The sequence below is a fragment of the Aplidium turbinatum genome, chromosome 3 (assembly GCF_918807975.1).
Source record: "Aplidium turbinatum chromosome 3, kaAplTurb1.1, whole genome shotgun sequence".
Classification (NCBI taxonomy): Eukaryota; Metazoa; Chordata; class Ascidiacea; order Aplousobranchia; family Polyclinidae; genus Aplidium; species Aplidium turbinatum.
Genome location: NC_137474.1, coordinates 47,184,162 through 47,206,491, shown reverse-complemented (window position 1 = coordinate 47,206,491; position 22,330 = coordinate 47,184,162). Strand labels below are relative to the sequence as shown.

General features: G+C 42.4%; 1 protein-coding gene and 1 non-coding gene across 3 annotated transcripts; both read right to left on the bottom strand.

Annotated features, from left to right (window-relative positions):
* Positions 1-2,251: 2,251 nt before the first annotated feature.
* LOC145767189 (alpha-(1,3)-fucosyltransferase 7-like) lies at positions 2,252-17,202 on the bottom strand. Of its 2 annotated transcripts, XM_082578966.1 has the most exons (8): positions 17,093-17,202; positions 16,088-16,243; positions 15,593-15,664; positions 15,398-15,469; positions 15,135-15,317; positions 14,151-14,382; positions 10,637-10,927; positions 2,252-2,382 (listed from the first exon to the last, which is right to left on the bottom strand). In XM_082578966.1, the coding sequence occupies exons 2-8, from the start codon at positions 16,231-16,233 to the stop codon at positions 2,269-2,271; spliced, it is 1,110 nt and encodes a 369-aa protein (XP_082435092.1). In that variant the 5' UTR covers positions 16,234-16,243; positions 17,093-17,202; the 3' UTR covers positions 2,252-2,268. The 2 variants fall into 2 exon arrangements, with proteins under 2 accessions (XP_082435092.1, XP_082435091.1); XM_082578965.1 differs by lacking the exon at positions 2,252-2,382 and having other exon boundaries at positions 8,244-10,927.
* Positions 17,203-21,197: 3,995 nt separating this feature from the next.
* On the bottom strand, positions 21,198-21,303 carry LOC145767741 (U6 spliceosomal RNA). The gene has a single exon (XR_014288890.1). It is a non-coding gene; the product is annotated as a U6 spliceosomal RNA (small nuclear RNA).
* Positions 21,304-22,330: the final 1,027 nt, after the last annotated feature.

Below are 22,330 nucleotides of genomic sequence, written 5' to 3'. Positions count from 1 at the left end.
CAGTGGCGTAGCTAGGGGGGGGGGGCGGACCGCCCCGGGCGGCACGTCTGTGGGCGGCACTTGCAGACTACAATTTTAGATTTTGATTATTATCTGATAAAAAAACGCATTTCATTTTCACATGCCATATATAATAGACTGTATGTACGGTACTGGTGAGGAACTTCCGGTACCAATTTAGCAGCTCAAGTCAACGAAATTTCTGGTAGGCTGCACACTGCACAGTGACCGTGTGCTCTTCGAGACAGTAGCTTCCCGTATAGGTTTATAGCCTACCTGTATGTCAACATGTTCAGCCAAGCCAGCCATTCATACACAGCTATGCTTTCAACTCAAACGGTGCGACTGCGCATCATTAACCATACCCTGTTAACACTTTATTGGCAAGAAAATAAATGTCAAAACCGCATCCCTCCAGCTGCCCAGTCCAACTCCAACTTTGGTTGGTGACTGGCCAGTGGCCTCTGGTCTGGAGCTTCCATTTCAATAAATTAGGAATTCGGAGTTTCCAGTCCATAAATTAAAGTTTTTTGATGGACTTTCATTAATAAATTTTTTTGAAAAGCTGTAATGGTGAGTTGTACCGGTACCGTAATAATTACAAAAAAATGCCAGACACAAAATTAAAAAATGCCAAAAAAATGCCAAACTGCCAAACGTAATTTTCTCTTGCTAAACGCTTTCAAAAAACGCAAATTTGTGGAATTTGGCAGGAAAAACGCTAATATGGCAACTCTGGTAACAACTAGAACATCACACAACTAAGGCGAAAGAGCCATGTCCATTGAGTCCTGTCTTTGTCATAAGTTACCAACATACGTGGGCAAAGTTACTTTCAAAAGTAACTGAGTTACAGTTACTTGGCAAAAATAGTAACTGAGTTACCGTTACAGTTACCAATTTTAAAAAGTAACTAGTTACCGTTACTAGCTACCGTTACTAGTTACAGTTACTAGTTACTTTCAGTTACTCACAAATCTGAACATAAAATTCTGCACCTGGCCAGCTCCGCATGCAAGTCCAGTTTAACCGCAATGTTTGATATATAGTGTTAGAGCCATCCATGCTAACATAGCAGCACAAGTACAAAACCAACAAGGTTTTATTTAAAAAAAATACTCAGTGGCTTATATGTTTATTTCCTTTGATAAATACGAACATTTCAAAGTGCTCGTTACTCAGGCCTGCCCTTTTGGGCTTTAAAATGTCTTTGCCCAATCGTCGTCGTCGTGTGAGCCTCTGGGGCCGAGAGTCTATCCTTTTACCGCCCCAAATTCACGATGTTCCTGGACTACACTGGAAGGCTACTAGAGAGCAACCAGTCTTTGGTTTCATCATTCATGACACGCAAACCTTCCACTCGTTAGGTGGCTTGATGATGTTACAGTCATTGATGATGTTCGTCCCAATAGTTCAATTGGTTAGCGCGTCACTTCTGGAACGAAGAAGCTTCAAGATCAAGCGGCACTGGTTCGACTCTCAGGGCATGCGCTTGAGCAACGCACGTTAAGGACTGCTCTCCATTTAGCGGCATCTAATAGATGGAATAATTTCCCGGCAACAAGACTTCAACAATCGGAAACTTCACTCTGTCAATCTCGGTGACTGGGCCTGCGTCAGTGATTTAAAGCCTTTAGTCTACAAGTATGCGAAACTGCCAGGATTTAGTTCTGCAAGAAGCTTTCCCAGTCCGAGGATAAAGATTTAATCAATCAATGATGTGGTCTGCGGTCTGTTCCTCGGCACCACGTTCACAGGAGGAGGAAGAGGCCATTTTCCATTGGTGCATGGTTAAGCGGAAAAGCCCGACGTCCTCACGGAGACGGTTGAGGCGCACCCATGCCTGTCTTGGTGGTGTCAGGTTGATGGAGCGTGTGTCGGCGTCGGGGATGAACGAATAAAGTCTGGTGATGAACAAGTGCTGCAATAAAAACAATATTTCTATTGCAGCACTTGACGGAATGGGAGTGTTATGTTTTTAAAACAGTTTTTTTATCGGTCCAATTGTGAATCTGGATCCGCTTAACTTGTCCTCAGGGTCCGCTTCCAAATACTCCTGTAACAGATTCAACGCGCATTGCTTTCTTTTCTTCGTTTTTGAGTAAAGTGGTGCAAAAAGTCCTCCGTGGCTCTACCTACCACGGTACCGTACCACTAGTGTCGCTGCTACTCCCCTCTTCAGCAGAGCAGTTTGCTTCTTCAATTGCTTGAAGCATGTTCTGTTTTATTTTGGTCTTCAATTCAGCAGTGTCGCTTAATTGTCAGGCATTAAACACAGATAAGTCTAAATTGTGGGTGGAATGCAGTCGCAAGCTGAAAGTCGCTGTCCTCGAACCAATGACCAAATCTGGTTTGTATTGCTTCCACAAGAACGTCCACCAACTGCAAGCAAACAGCAATGCTGTTGTTGGTTTTAATGTCAGACAATCTTTTTAGAGGCATTGCAAGCGTTACACTAAATGCAATAAATTTCAACTTCTTGAAGGTAACTAACTAACTGACTATATAAGCATCAAGAAATTGCTTTTAATCGCTGCATGTTTCTTGATGCTTGTAGTCAGTTAGATAGTTACCTTCAAGAAGTTGAAATTTACTGCATTTTTATAAATATTTTCAGGTTCCTGATGAGGGCTTAAGTTAAACCGAAAACGTTTGACTGTTAAATTCATTTGTAAATATGTAAAATATATCATTATAATGCTCAACCCTGTTGTATTGTTGTGTCTTGCCTGTCTTTGGTACATATTGATTAACCGCCAAAAACAATCAATTTAGCCAAATCAGTTATCAAAAATCGCCAAAAAAGAGCCAAATCATAAATATGAAGCTAAACGTCTTAAAAAATTGCCAGATTTCTGGACTTTGGCGATAAATTGGCCAATATGGCAACCCTTCTCCACCAGACCACAAAACAAAAGTAGAACCGCGCATCCGCAGTGCTGCGCCGATACATCTGCGAGAAAAATGCATTAGGCTATTGCGTAAAACGCAGCAAACAGGCACGAAGCAAGACACAAACACGTGCAGAGAAATAAACGGCAATTAAAAACTGAAATTTCAGTACAAAAGTAACTTGTAACTGTTGAAAAAGTGCTAAAATAGGAACTAGTTACCGCGTTTCGTTACTTTTGGAAAATAGTAACGAAGTTACCGTTACAGTTCCTCAAAAAGTAACTACAGTAGTTACTTTTGTAACTAGTTACTGCCCACCTCTTGTTACCAAGGGGGGTGGGGGGACTTATAAGTTATACCAGTCCCAGGTGTACAAGTCCCTCCCCACCCTCCTTGGTAACTCATGACAAAGACAGGACTCAAGCTGCGTGGCTCTTTCGCCTTAGTTGTGTGATGTTATAGTCGTTACCGTCAACTGCAAGCCATTTGCATAGCTTTCCAGTTTAAGAAAAAAAATTGATCCGTGTTTCCAATTTAAATTTGAAGTTTCATAACTGATTTTCTTGAAAAGTTGAAAGTTTAATTTCTTGAAAGTTTACGTGGCAAGCGGCGCGACTTTGTCTTTTTCGCCACGCGGCGCGGCGCGCGGCGAAAAATTCAAAAGCGGCCGCGTACGCGGCTTGCATCACTAGTGACTAGTGTGTCCGCCGTGAGACTTAATTTAGCCGTCGAGATAGCTGCTCAGACCGGACACGTTTGTCCGCCGTCACAAAATCGAATTTCGAAGCCTGCAACTTATTTCAACCCATGAAAAGATCGAGAGAAATTTTGAAGTAGTGTGCAGTGGCGTAACAACCTATTGGATCTAGTGGATAAATCCAGGGAAGGCAGGTTGCTGGAGGGCGGAAAAATGTGACAGCGTTTTAAACGAACAAAGACAGTCACACTAATTTTGTTCTCAGAGAGACTCAGACTTAAACGACCTAAGTTAACACGGATCTAAGAGAAGCCAAAAAATACACAAGTTATGCCTCTAAACCAGGGGTTTCCAACCTTTTTTACTGTTCGTACCCCTTTGTCAGGTCCGAGCATTCTTCACACCAAAAAAATCTGATTGAATTTTTCAGGCATATGTTGCTAAATTGAATTGCATTTTTAGCTCAACTAATCGTTAAACCGATATTTCACACAAAAATTACTAAAATAAATGTCAGTTATTTTGTTTGGCACTTCTCAATGAGATATTTGTTGCTGCTTTATTGATAAAATTCGCTCAAACAATGGTTCGATTTTACTCAAGGCAACACGTAGCCTAAATCATCTTCCAGTTGCAGACGATTTCTGTAATTATTCTTGATACGAATTACAATTTTGGTAGAGAGGTGACTTTCTTTAACCATAGACAGATAAATCCAAGCAACAACACGGCATTTAACATCATACATTAAACTGAACATAAACTATAAACTACGAAAGTTTTCAGCTATACTCAAGTTAGGCCTAAAAAGTAACGAAAATAACTGATTTTACAATAACGTCTAGGCCTACATTGAAAAACGAAATGCACATGAATGAAACTGCAAAGCAGAAAGGCACATCACAAGGCGGTTAATTGTTTTTTGTTTGTCGTATCCAGGCTTACACCAAGTGTTTGAAGATTTAGATTAAGTGGACGGGAAGGAAGCCAATTTTCGTGTCCACCTAAGAGGGGGGGGTGGGCGGTGTTTTGTGGAAAAATCCAAAGGCGGTATGTTGCGTTGCTACGCCACTGGCAGTGCTCAGCAATTGTTCTAAAAGATCCTTGGTATGACCGGATGTGGAATGACATCGACCGACATAGGCCTACAAACCTATTGTGCAGGCCATTGTGGGTTTAGAATCTTTATCCTTGGACTGACAAAGCCTTGATTGGTTATTCCTGGTAGTTTTGTATACGGTAGCCTACTTGTAGAGGCTTTTGACGCAAGGCCGGTTATCGAAATTGGCAAAGTTTTCCGATTGTTGCCGGGGAATTATTCCATTTACTAGGTGCCGCTGACTGGAGAGCAGTCCTAAAAGTGTGTTGCTCAAGCGCACACCCCGAGAGTCGAACCAGCGCCGCGTGATCTTGAGCAGGGCACTTAACTACTGAGCTAAAGGGGCGGACGTGGACTAAAAGATTGTTGAAATGTTGTTGCCGAAAAATTATTCCATCCATTAGGGGCCGCTGAATGGAGAGCAGTTCTAGGAATGCGTTATTTAAGCGTGCACCCCGAAAGTCGAACCAGCTTGATTTTGAAGCTTCTTCGTTCACGAAATCACGGGCTAACCAACTGCGTTGTCAGGTAGCCTATGTTATTTTAGCGTTAAATAAAATTTCTGGTAGGCACGTTTCTTAAACTGTAGTAGCCGACTAACTGAGAGCAGTAGCAAGTGAAGTAAATCAGAGTTGAATTCAGATCAATTTAACCATCTAAACCAGGGGTCGAGAACCTATGGCTCGCGAGCCATATGTAGCTCGTTTGAAGACGGCATCTGGCTCGCAAATATGTAGCTCGTTTGAAGACGGCATCTGGCTCGCAAATATGTAGCTCGTTTGAAGACGGCATCTGGCTCGCAAAAAAAAACAATCCTCTAAACTCTAAAGTACAAACCGCAAAAGTTTTATCTTAACTTTTCATTACAATTTAGAGCTGAAAATGCGCTCAGAATGCACCAAATTAATTGTAATTTTTCTTTTTTTTGGTGTGGGAGACCCCCCGCTGTTCTTCTCCTCTTGCTAAGACACGTTCTCACTTTCAAAACTTCACCAGTGCCACCAAGTGTTAATTGTATTAAGTGTTAAGGCTTTGCAGTATAATCTACGGCTCTCACGGAAATGTATTTCCAAAAATGTAGCTTTAATGGCTCTCTTACTCAAAAAGCTTCCCAACCACGTGACTGATCCAGACCATCAGCTTAGTTGCACGATTTCATTGCATAAACTGGACGACAAGTAGCTCCTCGTGCCCCATCCTGTGAGTAACATCTGCACCCAAGCAGATGCCAAATGAAACTTGTCAACCAAAAGCCTCCACCCGGACGGCACAGCTGCAAGGGGCAATTGACAAGTTCAGACGCCCCACCATTCTGCAGCTCAACATAAAAGGCTACACAACAAGCAAGATCAAAGTTGTGGAGCAGCTTGCCCATACCAACCGGGCACTCGTCATCCTCCTCCAAGAAACCCAATGCACCTCTGCAGATAAGCTAGCTATTCCCAACTACACGCTAGCCGGGTCTACCTTAAGCAGGAGGCACGGCATTGCCACGTTTGTGCATGAGAGCCTGAAGTGGACCTTTGTCGACCAATCTCCAACTGATGCTGAGATCGAGTTGGTGTGCATTTGCATCTCAGACTACAACATCGTCAACATCTACCAGCCCCCACCCTCGCGAATGTTGCCACTATCCCTTCCAACGTTCCCCTCCCCCAGTCTCTACGCTGGCGATTTCAACTGCCAGCACATCCACTGGGGCTACAGCAACACAAGCAGCGATGGAGAATTGCTGGCTGACTGGGCCTCTACAAACCATCTTGCCCTACTATTCAATTCAAAGGAACCAGCCAGTTTCCACTCCGGCCGCTGGGGAACAGGGACAAACCCTGACTTGGCCTTCGCGAGCATCGACAGCTCTCTTCCAGACAGACGTGTGCTTGAGAAGTTCCCGCGGTCCCAACACCGGCCGTCCCTCATCATCGCCCCAAAACTTGTGGCTCCTGTCCCGAGTTCACCGGTGAATGGAACTTCAAAAAAGCCGATTGGAATCAATACAGCCTCCTGACCAATGAGTCTGCTGCAAAGTTACCACCGACTGAAACATGCAACGCAGACGAGGCATACCAGGACTTCTGCAATGCCATAATAACTGCGGCAAAGGCCACGATACCACGTGGCCATCGAACCAGCTATACACCATGCTGGGACTCTGAGAGTGAAGCTCTCTATCGCTCATACCTAGCCGCCACAAGTGGTGCTGCTTCAAACACCGCCGCCACCAGACTACTTGAGCGGCTGGACACAAAGAAGCTTGAGCGATGGAACGAAGCTGTCCAAACCATCGACTTCTCACACTCAAGCCGCAAAGCATGGAGCATCATCAACAACCTCAGTGGGCGCTCAGCAAACTCCCCTCGTCAGTGCCCCGTTTCTGTCAATGCCATCGCTTCCCAGCTAGTGCAGAACGGGGTGTACAAGACAAATGACCGCAAGGCATCCCGCCTTGTTGCCAAAGAAGTATCTGCCCTGTGGCGAGTGAAAACACCACCAGAAGAAACAATCTCTGGAGACTTCACTCCAGAGGAATTCGCCACCGCCCTCCGCCTAGTGAAACCACACAAGTCTCCAGGGCCCGATAAGATCTGCCCTGAGCTTGTGCTCCATGCTGGCCATGCCCTAAAGTCCTGGTTACGTAGATTCCTCTCTTCCTGCTTGCACCACCTCACAATCCCAAAAATCTGGAGAAGAGCTTTAGTAGTTGCGATCCCTAAGCCTCACAAGCCACCAGAGGACCCAAGGAGTTATCGTCCGATATCCCTCCTCTGTGTTCCTTTTAAGATCTTCGAAAGACTGATCTATGCCCGCGTCAACCCAATCATCGACCCGCTCCTTCCAAAAGAGCAAGCTGGGTTTCGGCGCGGAAAATCCACCGTAGATCAGGTCACACTCTTAACCCAAGACATCGAGGATTTCTTTGAGGCAAAAAAGAAGGCCGGCGCTGTCATTCTAGATCTCACAGCTGCCTATGACACCGTATGGCATCACGGCCTTACTTGCAAGCTGCTTCGCCTGCTTCCTGACCGACATATGGTTCACATGATCATGGAACTTGTCAGGAATCGAAGCTTTACCCTCACCACCGGTAGCTCACGGCGAAGCAGACTGAGACGCCTGAAAAACGGCGTCCCACAGAGATCGGTCTTGGCTCCACTTCTTTTCAACATCTACACCCACGACCTGCCAACTACGGTCTCCGCAAAAATACGCTTATGCGGACGACCTGGCAATTCTCGACTCCACAAAGTCGTGGGAAAATCTAGAAGATACCTTGAGCCAGGACATGAAAACTCTCTCAGCGTATCTCCAGAACTGGCGACTGAAGTTCAGTGAAACCAAAGTGGTGGCAGCAGCTTTCCACCTCCACAATCGGGAAGCTGATCGTGAGCTACACGTCCAGAACAACGGAAAATCTCTGTCCTTCTGCCCGGAGCCAAGGTATCTTGGGGTGACACTAGACAGATCGCTCACATACCGCCACCATTTGGTGTCACTGCGCAAGAAACTCACATCCCGCGCTGCGCTACTCAAGCGCCTGGCAGGTTCTAGCTGGGGGGCGAGGGCTGACACTTTGCGTATAGCAGCCTTAGCCCTTGTCTACTCTTCAGCAGAGTACTGTGCACCTGTTTAGTGTCGCAGTGCTCACTGCCACAACATCGACACTGCCATAAACAGCGCCCTGCGCACAGTGACAGGATGCCTGCGTCCCACACCATTGGACAATCTCCCCATTCTCGCTGGCATCCAACCCGCTGAGCGTGGTGCCGAGGAACAGACCGCAGACCATATCATCAATGACTGTACCGTCTTCAAGCCACCTAACGGAGTGGAAGGTCTGCGTGTCATGGATAATGAAACCAAAGACTGGCTGCTCTCTAGTAGCCTTCCAGTGTAGTCCGGGAACAACGTGAATCTGGGGTGGTAAAAGGATAGAACCTCGGCCCCAGAGGCTCACACGACGACAACGACGATTGCATAAACTCTTGTCCCTTAATACATTGTTATTCCACAGAGAAGGAAAACAAAAGCTGCAAACTAACTATTTTTAGTTTGTGTGGATGAAATTTTTGCGAAACAAAAAACTGCGTAAGCCGTAGGCCAGTGCTTCTCAACACCTGGGTCGCGACCCAAAACTGGGTCGTCGCTTCATTTGGCTGGGTCGCTGTAAGATGTGGTGATAAAAGATAATGTCTTTTGAGCAAAGTTTAAACTGCCTACCACTATTTTGGTTTTCGTAATTTCCACTATTCAAACTACGCCGCAAGTTTCACCCGACGATTTTACCACACACATTTTGCGGTGAAGTGTACACACTAGACTAGGGAATTGTAACAATTAATTGCTTCAAAAACCACACCAAAACTTGATCTTTGCAAAAGAAGATCATAAAATCTTCGCAAAAATTATGCGAAGATTTTAATGCAGAATACAGACACCTGTTGTACTTTTCTAATGTGAGATGGTTATCTCGTGGCAAAGTATTGGAGAGATTTGTAACTCTGCACAAGGAGGTGAAGGAATTTTTGATAAACAAGAAGCATAGCTTGGCAGAAAAGTTTGCTGATCAAAAGTGGCTTTTGTTTGTGGCGTATCTTTCTGATATATTTTTGCAACTGAACATCTTGAATAAATTTTTGCAAGGACCAAACATACTGTAATGTTGGTCAATGTACCAGAAGAACTGATTGCTTTTACGGAAAAGCTGAAGTTGTGGAAGAGGAAGATCGCGTCCCAGAAACAGCATCATTTACTGTTTTGAAGTTACTGGAAGATACGGAGTTAGGCTTTGACGATGTCCAGCTTGTGGGTATTTGGGTTCATTGATACGAGAATTTGACTTGATTATCCCTAAAAATGCAATGGGTGCGCAATCCCTAAAATAGGTGCGCAATCCATTTGCTATTGATATTAATACCTTGCCTGAAAACTACTTTAGCATTTTTGGGTTTCAAGAGGAGTTTATTGACATTCAGTGCGACAGTGTATTGATGAACTGTTTTAAGAAAGAAACTCTTGTTTAATTTTGGACAAAAGTCATGAATGAAAAGACTGTTGTTGGCACGCACGCAGTAAAAGCTCTCCTGCCATCTTTACTACCTGCGTGTGTGAGAACGGGTTTTCTGCGCTCACATCAAAACAAAGGAGAGAAAGTGTCTTCAGCTTGAAGATGACATGAGATTGGCACTGAGCAAGAGAGCTCCAAATTTTGACAAAGTTGTTGAAACATTACAAAGTCAAGGATCGTATTAATTAAATTCGACATTTTGTTGTTATGTTTAATCGTGTTATATGTGAGTGTGGCTCATTTTTCATGCTTACAAAGCATTGTGCAAAATGTAGTTTTGGAAATAGGGTCGCCAAATCTTCGCTATTAAATTAACCTTAATATTTGGGTCGCCACAAATAAAGGTTGAGAAGCACTGCCGCAGGCTATCGCTGTTTTAAAGGTTAAAAAGCACTGGACTAACCCATCATCAGAAGGATCCACTAAGATTTCATCAAAGTGGCCTATTTATCAAAATCTATCTTCAGTCAAAACATCAACAACCAAACAAAAGCGATTATGAAGCTGCCACTTTGCCTCAAACGACAAACTCATGTGACGTCACGATCCTCCCAAACATCGACCAACCAAACTGCTCTCATCACCAACGATGACGTCAGTTACGTAAGCATTCCTCATTTTCTTTCCCGTAGATGAACTCGGTTATGTTTCCCGCGTTCCTGGGTGAGATGGGGTCTCGCGATGTTACCATATCACAGAGGAGGCTCATGCGATTGTTCCCGTACAATTTCAGCACTGCGGATGTGTGGGGATCCGGATGTTCCACCCAGGAGAAGTACTCGTGGTAGGCAGTAGCGTTACGGTCCAAATACAAGAGGTACTTGGTCAGTTCTTCTGGTGAATGGAAGTCATCCGCGTGAATGAAGGAGTTAAGAGGAGTTACCTTGGCAACGTTGTCCTTGGCCGCGCCGAACACGACCGGGACGCGCCACTGGAGGATTCCGTTTGTCCAAAACTTCTCTGTGACGTAATCCTTGCAATAGCGAGCGTTTTCGAAAGCGAGGTAGAACTTGAATGAAAAAAGCGTATCTACGTCAAGGCGCGCGAACTGGGCGCGATTGTTGAAGCAATTACCAAACCGAGTGACTGGAAGACCAGCAGCGATGAGTCGATTCACAAACTTCATTCGCAGTTGGCTCCCGAAGTTGGAGTTGCAGTTGCTGACAACCCAGAGCTGCGAGTGGAAGAAACAACCGAAATTAAACGAAATATCCGATACAAAGCGAATCATCACCGGAAGCATCTGATCATCATCGGAAGCATCCGATCATCACCGGAAGCATCCGATCATCACCGGAAGTATCCTATTATCACCAGAAGTATCCTATTATCACCAGATACATCCGATCATCACCAGAAGCATCCTATTATCACCAGAAGTATCCTATTATTACCGGAAACGAAACATCCGATCATCACCAGAAGCATCCGATCATCACCAGAAGCATCCGATCATCACCGGAAGCATCCGATTATCACCAAAAGCATCCGATTATCACCAGAAGCATCCGATCATCAACGGAAGCATCCGATCATAACCGGAAACATCCGATCATCAACAGAAGCATCCGATCATCACCGGAAGCATCCGATCATCACCAGAAGCATGCGATCATCACCGGAAGCATCTCATTATCAACGGAAGCATCCGATCGTCACCGGAAGCATCCGATCATCACCGGAAGCATCCTATTATCACCAGAAGTATCCTATTATCACCAGAAGTATCTTATTATCATCGGAAACGAAACATCCGATCAACACCAGAAGCATCCGATCATCATCGGAAGCATCCGATTATCACCGGAAGCATCCGATCATCACCAGAAGCATCCGGTCATCACCGGAAGCATCCTATTATCACCAGAAGCATCCAATCATCACCGGAATCATCCTATCATCACCGGAAGGATCCGATCATCACCGAAGCATCCGATCATCACCGAAGTACCTCATTATCAACGGAAGCATCCGATCATCAACGGAAGCATCCGATCATCAACGGAAACATCCGATCATCACCGGAAGCATCCGATCATCACCGGAAACATCCGATCATCACCATAAGCATCCGATCATCACCAGAAACATCCGATCATCACCAGACACATCCGATCATTACCGGAAGCATTCGATCATCACTGGAAACACCCAATCATCACCAGAAGCATCATGTCAACTTCAAGCCCTCCGAGATTAACAAAAACAAACCAGAACAGTAGACCTCCCACATCGATCATTCCAACCCATAGCCTATATACTATATAGGCCTACATGCTAAGTGTGATCATTTGAATGGGGCTGACCTGCTATGCTTTATCAGCACATTTTGGTGATTTACAGCACATTGGTGATTTACAAACTAGAGATTGCTAAATTAATGTTTAAATATAACCATAATTCTTTACCCTGTACTTTTTCGAATTACTTCAAAAAAACATCGAACATTAATAATCGCTCAACTAGATGTTCAATCAAAAATGATAATTACTTTGTTCCTCTGTATGCTACTACAAAACTTCAACGAAGCATCAAGTATAGTGGAGTAAAAATATGTATCTCAATCCCACTAGATATTAAAAAAAAATCTTTTGACTCATTTAAAAAACTTTACAAAAACTATCTAATCACAGAATATTAAAGTTGATTGCAGTGAAATTTACTAATGTGGACCGATACTCTTTAAGCTTTTAATCGTTGACTATCAACACCTAATATTGGAGCTTGAAATTTTTGACATATCATGGATGCAAGTTTGTTTCTGTCTTGACTCTTTGTTGCTAGTGTAGATATTTTAGTGTAATGTTTACTAAATGTTTATCACCGACTTGGCTGAGGGTGGCTGCTTGACTCGAAGACCGTCATGGTCACTTCGTAGCTTCCCGTTGTGATTTACTTACTTCAACGATGCAGTGTACATTTGTTATTTTTCTTTGTTTCAATTGTGTTCGTTAAGCGTACTGCATCATTTAATGATTTTGCTGTTATAATATTGCACAACAAAATAAACCAATCAATCAATGTAGTAAGTGCTACTATAAAGCTGCTGATAGACTATATCAACTTTAAGTTTTGTTGTCTTGTTTGTTTGTTTATCTTTATCCTGCATTGCGGGAAAGCGGACTTGAGCGCTATGCATCGGTGTACGCCTTCCGACATACACCTGACCCACGCTGCAGCCGACTGCAATGTCTGTTTCCTGTTGTCTACTCCACTTATGACTTAAATTTGGTGCTACCCATTACTCGAAATCGATCACTGGGTATAAAGGCAATTATCGCAAAGTTTCTTGCCCAGAGAAACAACAGCAAGTGCGGTGGCTGGAGTCGAACATGCAGGCTCTCGACTGCGAGCCCAACGCGCTAACCACTCGGCCACTGCTGCCGACTGCTGATTTGGATTGTTTTGTGTTTCTACCGCATCACTAGTAACGTTCAAAAGGGGTCCAGGTACTAATGTCCGGTATTTTGGTTACCCAAAAGAAATGATGCCTATATACAGTGCATTAGTTCGCCGTGGTTTTAAGGGGTCCTGATGTCACTGACACCGGAAGCAATGTAGCCTCTCAACGGGCTGGGCATCTTCTCCAGTTGCCTGAACAAGGCATCGACGACATCAGATGAATAAATAATTAATTAAATCAAGGCCGGTATTCTTATGATACGTTGTATGAATGATTGTTTCTGCCTTGTCGTTAAACTGTTTCAGATGAGTTTGTCTTTGTTTGCCAGATGCCCAGAAATTGTACCACATAAAGAGAGATATTCCAGTTTTTACTTTCTTATGCAAATGTTGAACTAGATTAGGGCATTTTTGCTGGAAGCCGAAGAGAATCTGGTAATCCTCGTAGAAGTGAAAGATTTTGATAAATATAGACTTTTTGTATGTCTTGTGTCATGTCAAGCTGATTTTGTCCTGCTGTTGGCCAGATTAATACAAAATAATTGGCCAGATTGCTGCTGGAAATCAGAAGTTTTCCGTGACGTGAAAAAGTGCGAAAAGAAGATGATACAAAGCAAATAAAGGGATGGATGCTGAGTCAGCTGGTTGGCTTAGGGGTTAGGGTTAGAAAGTAGTCATTTCCATGACATGGAATTTCTTGTTAAAGTGGCTACCATTAACTTACCTTGGACACCAGCAACCTCACTTTGCAATCAGATTTACATCCCAGTGATGGGCGAGGCATAACTTGTGGATAGGTAGCGATGGCGTTTCGGTTAACCAAGTATGCTCGGATATCAAATACTTTACCTCAGATAACCGGTTATTCGATAATCGGATGGTCAGACACTGATCAAAATAAGACACCTTCTGTTTATAAACCTAAAATTTATTACTCTTGAGATATTTTGGGAAAAATAATATTTTATAAAGAGTTGTATTAATCATCTTCTCACCGCTACTCTGCTCTTCAAGCTCATCATCTCTTTAAAGTTCCTCTTCCAATGAGAACGAAACTGCCGGATGCTGTGACCTTCAACATAGGAGAACAAGACATCAGAGTCGTGACGGTAGGACATTGTCCAGTTGATGAAGTTGTTGAACTTCTTGAAATTCTTTCTTTTCTCCATGTTGTACATGAAGGCAGGACTCTCCATGGAGAAGAAGACGAAAACTTGATTAGGATCCCTAAACACAACAACCATTGATGTCTGCCACCGCAACAACTTTCGACTTTTGTTTCATTATAACCCAAACAAAGCATCACGCGACACTGCAGGCCACATGAACCTTTGATTTCAACACATATATAGATACTTTTATGAGAAATATTCTTGTGAAGGAATGGCATGCTTTAAACCTACGTCATCATTAGGGGCACTGAGGACACGGAATGAGTAGGAATGGTGCATGCGGTGATGCTACAGGGAGACGAATGAGGTTGGAAATGCTGCAAGGAGGTGAGCTAGATCTGGAATACAGCAGGGAGGTGAGTTAAGTCGGGAATACAGCAGGGAGGTGAGTTAAGTCGGGAATACAGCAGGGAGGTGAGTTAAGTCGGGAATGCAGTAGGGAGGTGAGTTAGGTCTGGAATACAGCAAGGAGGTGAGCTAGGTCGGAAATACATCAAGATGGATTAGGTCGGGAATGCAGCAGGGAGGAGTATTAGGTCGGGAATACAGCAAGGAGGTGAGTTAGGTCGGGAATACAGCAAGGAGGTGAGTTAGGTCGGAAATACATCAAGATGGATTAGGTCGGGAATGCAGCAGGGAGGAGTATTAGGTCGGGAATACAGCAAGGAGGTGAGTTAGGTCGGGAATACAGCAAGGAGGTGAGTTAGGTTGGGAATACAGCAAGGAGGTGAGTTAGGTCGGGAATACAGCAAGGCGTATTAGGTCGGGAATACAGCAAAGCGTCGAGAATGCATGTTGTAACCCCACCTGTAGTGTTGCCATGGCATCCTCTCTTCGTCCAGCGCGCTGTAGTGGAAGATAACAGCTGCCGCATCTTTTATCAACTCCTTTCGGTGGGTCACCACACAATTCCCAAACATCGCTCCCTCTCTCCAGCCTTCTCGAAGGGCCCCCCAAGGCCTCCTCCAGTTCAATATGTAGGTGTGGTTGCTGGGAATCACAGCGTCAGCTTGCTTGCAACAAAATTTCTCAAAAAATGCCCCAAACAACCAAACTAGTCTTTAACTTACTTCCTATCTTTTGCTCTTCCGTGTCGGTCTCTGGCTGGTGCGGTTGCGTCCAAAGTGCTTTCGATGGTGTTTCTATTAATACAACCGGTTACAAACTCCCACCCAGCAGCGTACGCACGAAAGACATCTGAACATCGCTTCCCTTACAAACTTTTCAACAAACTCCCTTAGAGCAGTTTATGTAACCCTACTGACCTTGTGCTTTTCTGAAGTGACACTTCTGCTTCTGCCGATGACATGTTGGTGCGGCGGGCAGCTGCTGCCGATCTGGAGACAACAACTACAATATGACGTCACCACAATACTAAAATAGTACCACCTACGTATTAGAAACCTACTTATTAGAAAAGAAGAAACTGTGCTTCAACTGTAAAACATATTCTCTAAAAAACAATTCATATAAATATCTCAGTGAAAACACCAACCACAAATGCTAAATTACCCGAAGCCAGGCAAGATGACAATAATACTATTAAGTTAAGGAAAAGTTCAACCAGTGAACTTCCAATGAGATTGACAGCAAAATAAGAATACATAAGAAACGATGGTAGTTTGTTACTTCAAGAAGAAATATGACCATGGCGTGATTGAAGTCGTCCTAACAACATCTGCTTGAAGTATAAAATAACTTTATGTTTACAAAATATTATTTCTGCATTCAAACTCTAAAAGATTAACAACATACTGTACTTGTTTGTCAATGCATTACGAAATGCTGGATAGTCGATTTTCCATAAATGACCATGGAAGTTTGTCAGAACCAGAAATGTTGAGGTGGTCACCAAAAGAAGGAGAAACACTTTGTGGACAAAGGGCACACTGATGTGTGAATTCATAACAATGAAGCTTAAAAACAAAATCGAAATAAGTTGATATGAAATGCAATCGTGAAGCTATCAAGAACAGCATCTATTGACAAACGTGCCAACAAATCGACCAATGTTCAAACTCTTCAAGCGTTGAACTCAGCAACCTCTCTAGCACATGCAGCTCCACGTACAGCGAAATTACATGACTTTACAAACCTTGTTGATTTTAAGATAAAAATTAAGAGTTGCAAAGTTATGTAAGTTTCATTGTGTGTGAAGTCACATGTAGCCTACTTTGAGGTTGCTGACCTTTTTGTTTTCACGAGTTGAATGAATATAAATCAGTTTGCATCCTTCGTGGATCCTTCTCTTGCATCATGAGCTAATCCGACATGAAGACTGCATCCCCTCAATTAGATGTCTTTTTATTCATCCTAGCCTATTTGCATGCTTACATATTTTTCTTATTGCAAACTTCCCTTTCAAAGAGTTGAACACCGTGATAGGAAATCTTTTGTTTCAGTGGCTAAATAATTGCTATTCTCAAAGCCTTCGTATTACGGTTGCATTCTTACATTTTCTCTAACATGTTTATGCTAATTATAGTATGTTTGGACCATGACATGCTGATCTATGTTACATAGTTTAGTGGCAGGGTTTGCACCTGGAAATCTCAAGCTCAAATAACAGTCAAAACAGAAGAAAAGGCATTCATTGGTTAAACTTGGTTCATGCCTAAGCTGGAGACAAATCAGTCGAAGTAATTATCGCCACTGCATCACATGTCGACAGCCAATTCACAGGGATCAACCTATTGAAAAATCAGGCACATCGTAGACTCTGTAATCCCCGACAATCACAGCAAAAACATAAACTAGTAACTTACCGGCTCTCTCATAGATTGGGAGAGATGCAATTTAATTCTGCCGTCATTTTGCTTTTCAACAGCATCTTTAGATTGCAACCGAATAATCTTTTTCTCAACCTCAACATTACTCTAGTCTAGCTGGAGATCAAAACTTCGTTTCCATTTTGTATTCTACAATCACGCAATGTGACAAAACAATGGTCCTTAATTTTGTTGACATCTCACCTGGATGCTACATTGGACTGCAACCGTAGACGTCAGATCGATGTAAAAATAATGGACATTATTGTCACCTCAGGCGCAACAAGCAACAGCTGGGTGTCATCAATGAAGTTTGACCTGCGCTTTTCCGCGTTCGCTGTGGCCAGGAGTTTGCAAAGGCTGGATCATAACAATTTCAGCAATTTGTTTGAATCTATCAAGTGCTGATGGACATTCTGACAGAAGAGATATTCCTTTTTTCAAGAGTTTGTTGTTTTAATGCACTTTAACCGAAAGTTTGTCTGATTTGTTTGTTTTGTTTAGATAAGCCGATTACAATTTTATTACGAAAAGTATCGCATTCATTTTTGTCTGTGGATGATCAAAAGTCAACCCTACAATAATATGTACAGACGAAGTCACACTTGTGTGGCGAAAGCTCTGTGATAAACTTGAATTTGCCAATTTAGTGTGGTACTCTACTAAAGATTTTAGTGAAAAATGTACTGACGGCCAAATTTACTGAAGTCATTATGTTTCAAAATATGAAATACATCGTTTTACAAGCATCGTAAGAAATTGCAACTGAAAAAATGAAGCAGCTACGCAAGAAGCGTGTTTTCATTTCTGACCATCACAACGAATTATCATCACCACTAGTGGGGGAGAAAACTGAATGTGGATGATGATGACATATGCCAAACATAGCAAAAGTTAGCTTATGTCTATTTACTTGCATTGCAATGAAGCTTCATTCGTGAGTGCGAAATCGTTTCCAGAATTACCTAGCGTCCTAGACCAAGATAACAATTGACAAAAGAATTTGTGTATCCTTTTTGTAAATACATCTGACACTATCGGCGTCGATAAACGCTGAAGGATATTCGAACGCAAAATGTCGTAATCATCCGCGAGGCTTGTACTCAGTAGTCTGCAAATATTCTTCCACGTCAGCGGTTGTCGAACTTTCACTGCTTGCGCACACTTGCTACAAAACAAACTTGTTTTAAAAAACAATTGATCCAAATTTTAATGCAAACAATGCAATAAGCTTTATTACATCGGCTAGGCAATACACAAATAGATTGATATAATGTTAATATAATCCGTTATTGAATGGATAATGTGCATTTAAGTCTCAGTTTGTCTGCAAGCCTATTTGTCAAAAGAAAAAACTGTTTTTTAAAACTCCAAAAGGTTCCGTAGCGTAGGCTGCCTGAGAATCTTTCCCGGTACACTAGTGAGCTGCAGGCCGCGATAAAACGTGAACAAACGTCCGCTTTACATCGAAAAGACGTTCACTTCACTACCGCGGGCACAAGATGTCGGTTCGACCCCACTCCAGAGCACGCGGCTGTGTCGGCAAAGACACTTAATGGCAAGCCAAAATAAGGGGAGCAGCTGACTCGAAGACTATGTCACTTCGCTGCTTCCTGTCGTCTGTTGTATTGCATCTGTGATCGCAGTGTACTGTATGGGCGCAAATGTATCACAATGTGGCGCAAATAAAACAATTAATTTGCTTCCATTCCCAATTCAAATCTCTTTGACGAGCTCTAAATATTCCAAAGCCAAATACTTGCAAACAATGCAAACATGGATCTTTAACTATATAAAGATTTCCTTGGTGGAATTGAAATCGAACGACATCGGATTGGAAGTGATCCAAAGTTTAACTTTATTAAAAGTGTAATCCATCTACCCCAGAAGCCTGCGCCTTGGGTCTTTGGTGATGCAACAGTGAGGTAATAACTTTTCATTGTCGTCTACGTCAAGATTCGCTAAACTTGCGACAGAAAGTTGGTCATCCTTAATGAACGCTTCAATAGCAGGGTTGCCAGATTGGCCTTTTTACGGCCAAATGTCAGAAATTTGGCCTTTTTGAAAAGTGTTTGGCTGGACAATTTTTGTTTGGCCGCTTGGCCTTTTTTTGGCCTTTTTTAGTTTCCCGATTGGCATTTGTTTGGCCTTTTTTTCTTTTGGTTTACATAGTTCTTTTGGTTATCTCTAGCAACAGTGAAAAGTTTTGGTGTAGCGTTTTACATCATGCTCATTTCAAAGACCTTGCTAGCTATGCTTTAACATGTCTCTACATCCCTGTCAGTAATGCAGTAGTAGAGAAGATTTTTCATTACTTACTGCAGTGAAAAAAAACACGAAACAAAATGCAGACTGAGCTTTTGGAAACGATTTTGCGAATACAAATGGACATGCTGCTGAATGGAAAATGTTGCACAACTTTGCACAACTTTGATGCCAGTGCCATAATGATAAGGCGTTTCACATCTGATATTGTTTATGGTAAAACTAGCAGTAACGAAATGGCAGAGGCGCTAGCATTCCTAGAATAGTAAGGAGTGTTCATTGTGGAAGGATGTTGGACATAAATGCAATTGATTTCTCTGATTTTGCAATGTTGGGTGTTTAATGTAGCCTACAAGTAATTGTATTGGGTATAAATATTGTATATATATATATACTATTTCATATTGCATTAAGTGATATGCCAATATTAACTCCTTCTCACTAGTCACCAGGGTCTCACTGGTGGACGTTAATGGCTTTTTAGTCAACAGGATGATGCTTAGCCTAATGTTGTATGCATATTTCAGTTGTATTGTAATTGTTTCCATACCTATCTGTTTGTATTTTATGGATTGCATTTTTACAGGAATTTTACTAAGCGATTCTTCTTTAACAGATAACATGTAAAACAATAGAAACTGGGTAAATATTATATAATTTGTTGTTGAAAGTAAGTGCAAAAACACCACTGATTTCAACAAAGAGAATAAAACCTCAAATTTGGCCTTTTTTTTTATAATTTGGCCTTTTTTGGGGATGCATTTGGCCTTTTTTGTTTTATCAATCTGGCAACCCTGTTCAATAGCGAAGTGGTAATTACTTCCTCCAAAGACAATTATCAGCAATTACTTTTGGACATACGATATTCGGTTGAATTGCCTTCAATAGGTTGCCGACGCAAACGCGGTAATGACAAGCCTATAAGTGCGCAAGGAATTATAATGGAAGCGACCATTAATAAAACAGATTCTTTCGCGGGACCGCTTCGGGCGAATCCATAATCGCTTTGATATCATTCTTAGTATCGAGGTCGCAGGCAGAAGGTGGAGGTTCAGAGTTCTTCGACTGTGATGTCATAGACGGAGATTGTTGCTGCATCTTTGACAACAAACATTTTGTGGAATCAATCACCCATCACCGTTTATATTGACAAATTACATAAGTTTTTAACCTGCAATGAAATATTCGCACAGTTTTAGCCCGAGTTCGCTCTGTTGCAGATGACAAACCAGGATAGGCGTCAGAGTTACTGAAGAGGTTTTGGATCATCGTCTATAGCAGGGGTCACCAACTGGCGGCCCGCGGGCCGCATGCGGCCCGCCACGCTGTATCGCTGCGGCCCACGAATGGTATCAGCGTACAAGTATAACCAAAAATATTTTTCTTGAGGAGTTAAAGAGCACGAAGACAAAAAATACTTTCCGGGAAGCATATTTTCGCTTTGCATAGCCTACGATTCCACCGACATCCCAATCAGATTATAGTTCTAGGTGGGGGTTGCTTATAAAGTTATTACAATGCGATGTCCAGCCACACTGTCCCAGTGGTTGATTAAAACGTCTGTTTTCGAATTTCGAAATTGTCTGTGAGCATAGGGAGAGGGTTGCTTATTTTAAGTTTGCAAATGTCATGTAAACACTAGTGTGCGTTTCCCCGTTATTGTGTTTCACGAGCAGTGTTCTCTTTGTGCAAGTTTTTTTTGGCAAAATTGGTCGGTGTGCCAACTCAATTTATAATAAATTGGCAAAATATTACAAACTTAAAGACTTTTTCTGATTGCATTATGAAAATATTTAGCTTAGTACTGCAAACTGTTTTTATTTTTATTTTTTTTAGAAGAAACATGGAACGCTTCACGATTTTGGGTCTCATCCTTGCGCAGGGCCATGCTAATCTTCTCTGTATCGCTCCAATTTTAGTATATGTACTGCCAATGCAAGTACTGCAAAATGTTGTTAATCAACAAATTCTTGCCACACTGATGAGCACCGCAAGTGACAGTTGTCTATAATAAAAGAAAGACGGTTTTATAGACTCTCACAAAAAAGATGACAAACCAACTCATTGCTTTTTTAGAGGGAAGACTGTTCATGAATTACGATAGAATTACGATTTTTCGGTGATTTCCACAAGCGTTTGTTTCATTATAGTTTCATAGTGCCTGGTTTCTTTTCCCTGTTATTGGAGCCTATTTTTCGCTGATATGTTTGCAGGTCACTATTGTTGCCTGTATTGCGATGTGTCAAACATTTCCTTGTTTACTAAAACTGTTAATTGCAATATCTTTTGTGAAACGAAGTGACAACACCACTCTTGCTTGGCGATGAATATTCTGATGAAACCGCTCGCCTCGCTATAAGTGCGCAAAACAAGTGGCCTCGTTTATTAGGCAGTGTTAAAAAAGTCAAAAGTGTTGTAAAAGGAGCTTGGCCTGGCATTAACGTTGATCAGTGACGATCGGTGAGGGAAAGCAAGGAAAGCAGTGCTTACCTGAGCGAAAACTATGCAAAGTATAATGATTGAATTCTAGGTTTAACTTCTTATTATTTTTATCATGTCTATTTTAACTTGAAAATTACTGTATTCGTGACTAGAATTACTCGTAACGCTAGTGAGTAGTCTAAATCCTCACCAAACCGCATGTCTTGCCTATAAATGCCAATTAACGCAAACGCTTCTGTCAGAAACAATCACTGAGGCTCCAAGGTAAGCAACTATCAAACTTGCTTACCCAAATTCAAAAATGTCAAAAAACGCCTTCGTTTTATCCAATCATCACTCGTTTTGCAAAACGTCACCAGCTGCTTAGCCAATCAGATGTGTTATGGTGAGACCAGGTGAGTCTTGCTTTCCCAGTGACGTCAATGCATACATTCGCTAGAGCGGCTAGACTAACTCGTCAGAATGGTGCTCGTCACGGTACACCGCACAAGCATCATAATGCCGAAATAATTGTTGCTGTTTTTTGAT

Coding starts and splice junctions, on each gene's coding strand:
- LOC145767189 (XM_082578965.1), bottom strand. CDS start 16,233: ATGAATTCACACATCAGTGTGCCCTTTGTCCACAAAGTGTTTCTCCTT. Junction 15,470..15,592: donor TCACTTCAGAAAAGCACAAG/GTCAGTAGGGTT, acceptor TTGTATTAATAG/AAACACCATCGAAAGCACTT. Junction 15,318..15,397: donor GGAAGAGCAAAAGATAGGAA/GTAAGTTAAAGA, acceptor TGTGATTCCCAG/CAACCACACCTACATATTGA.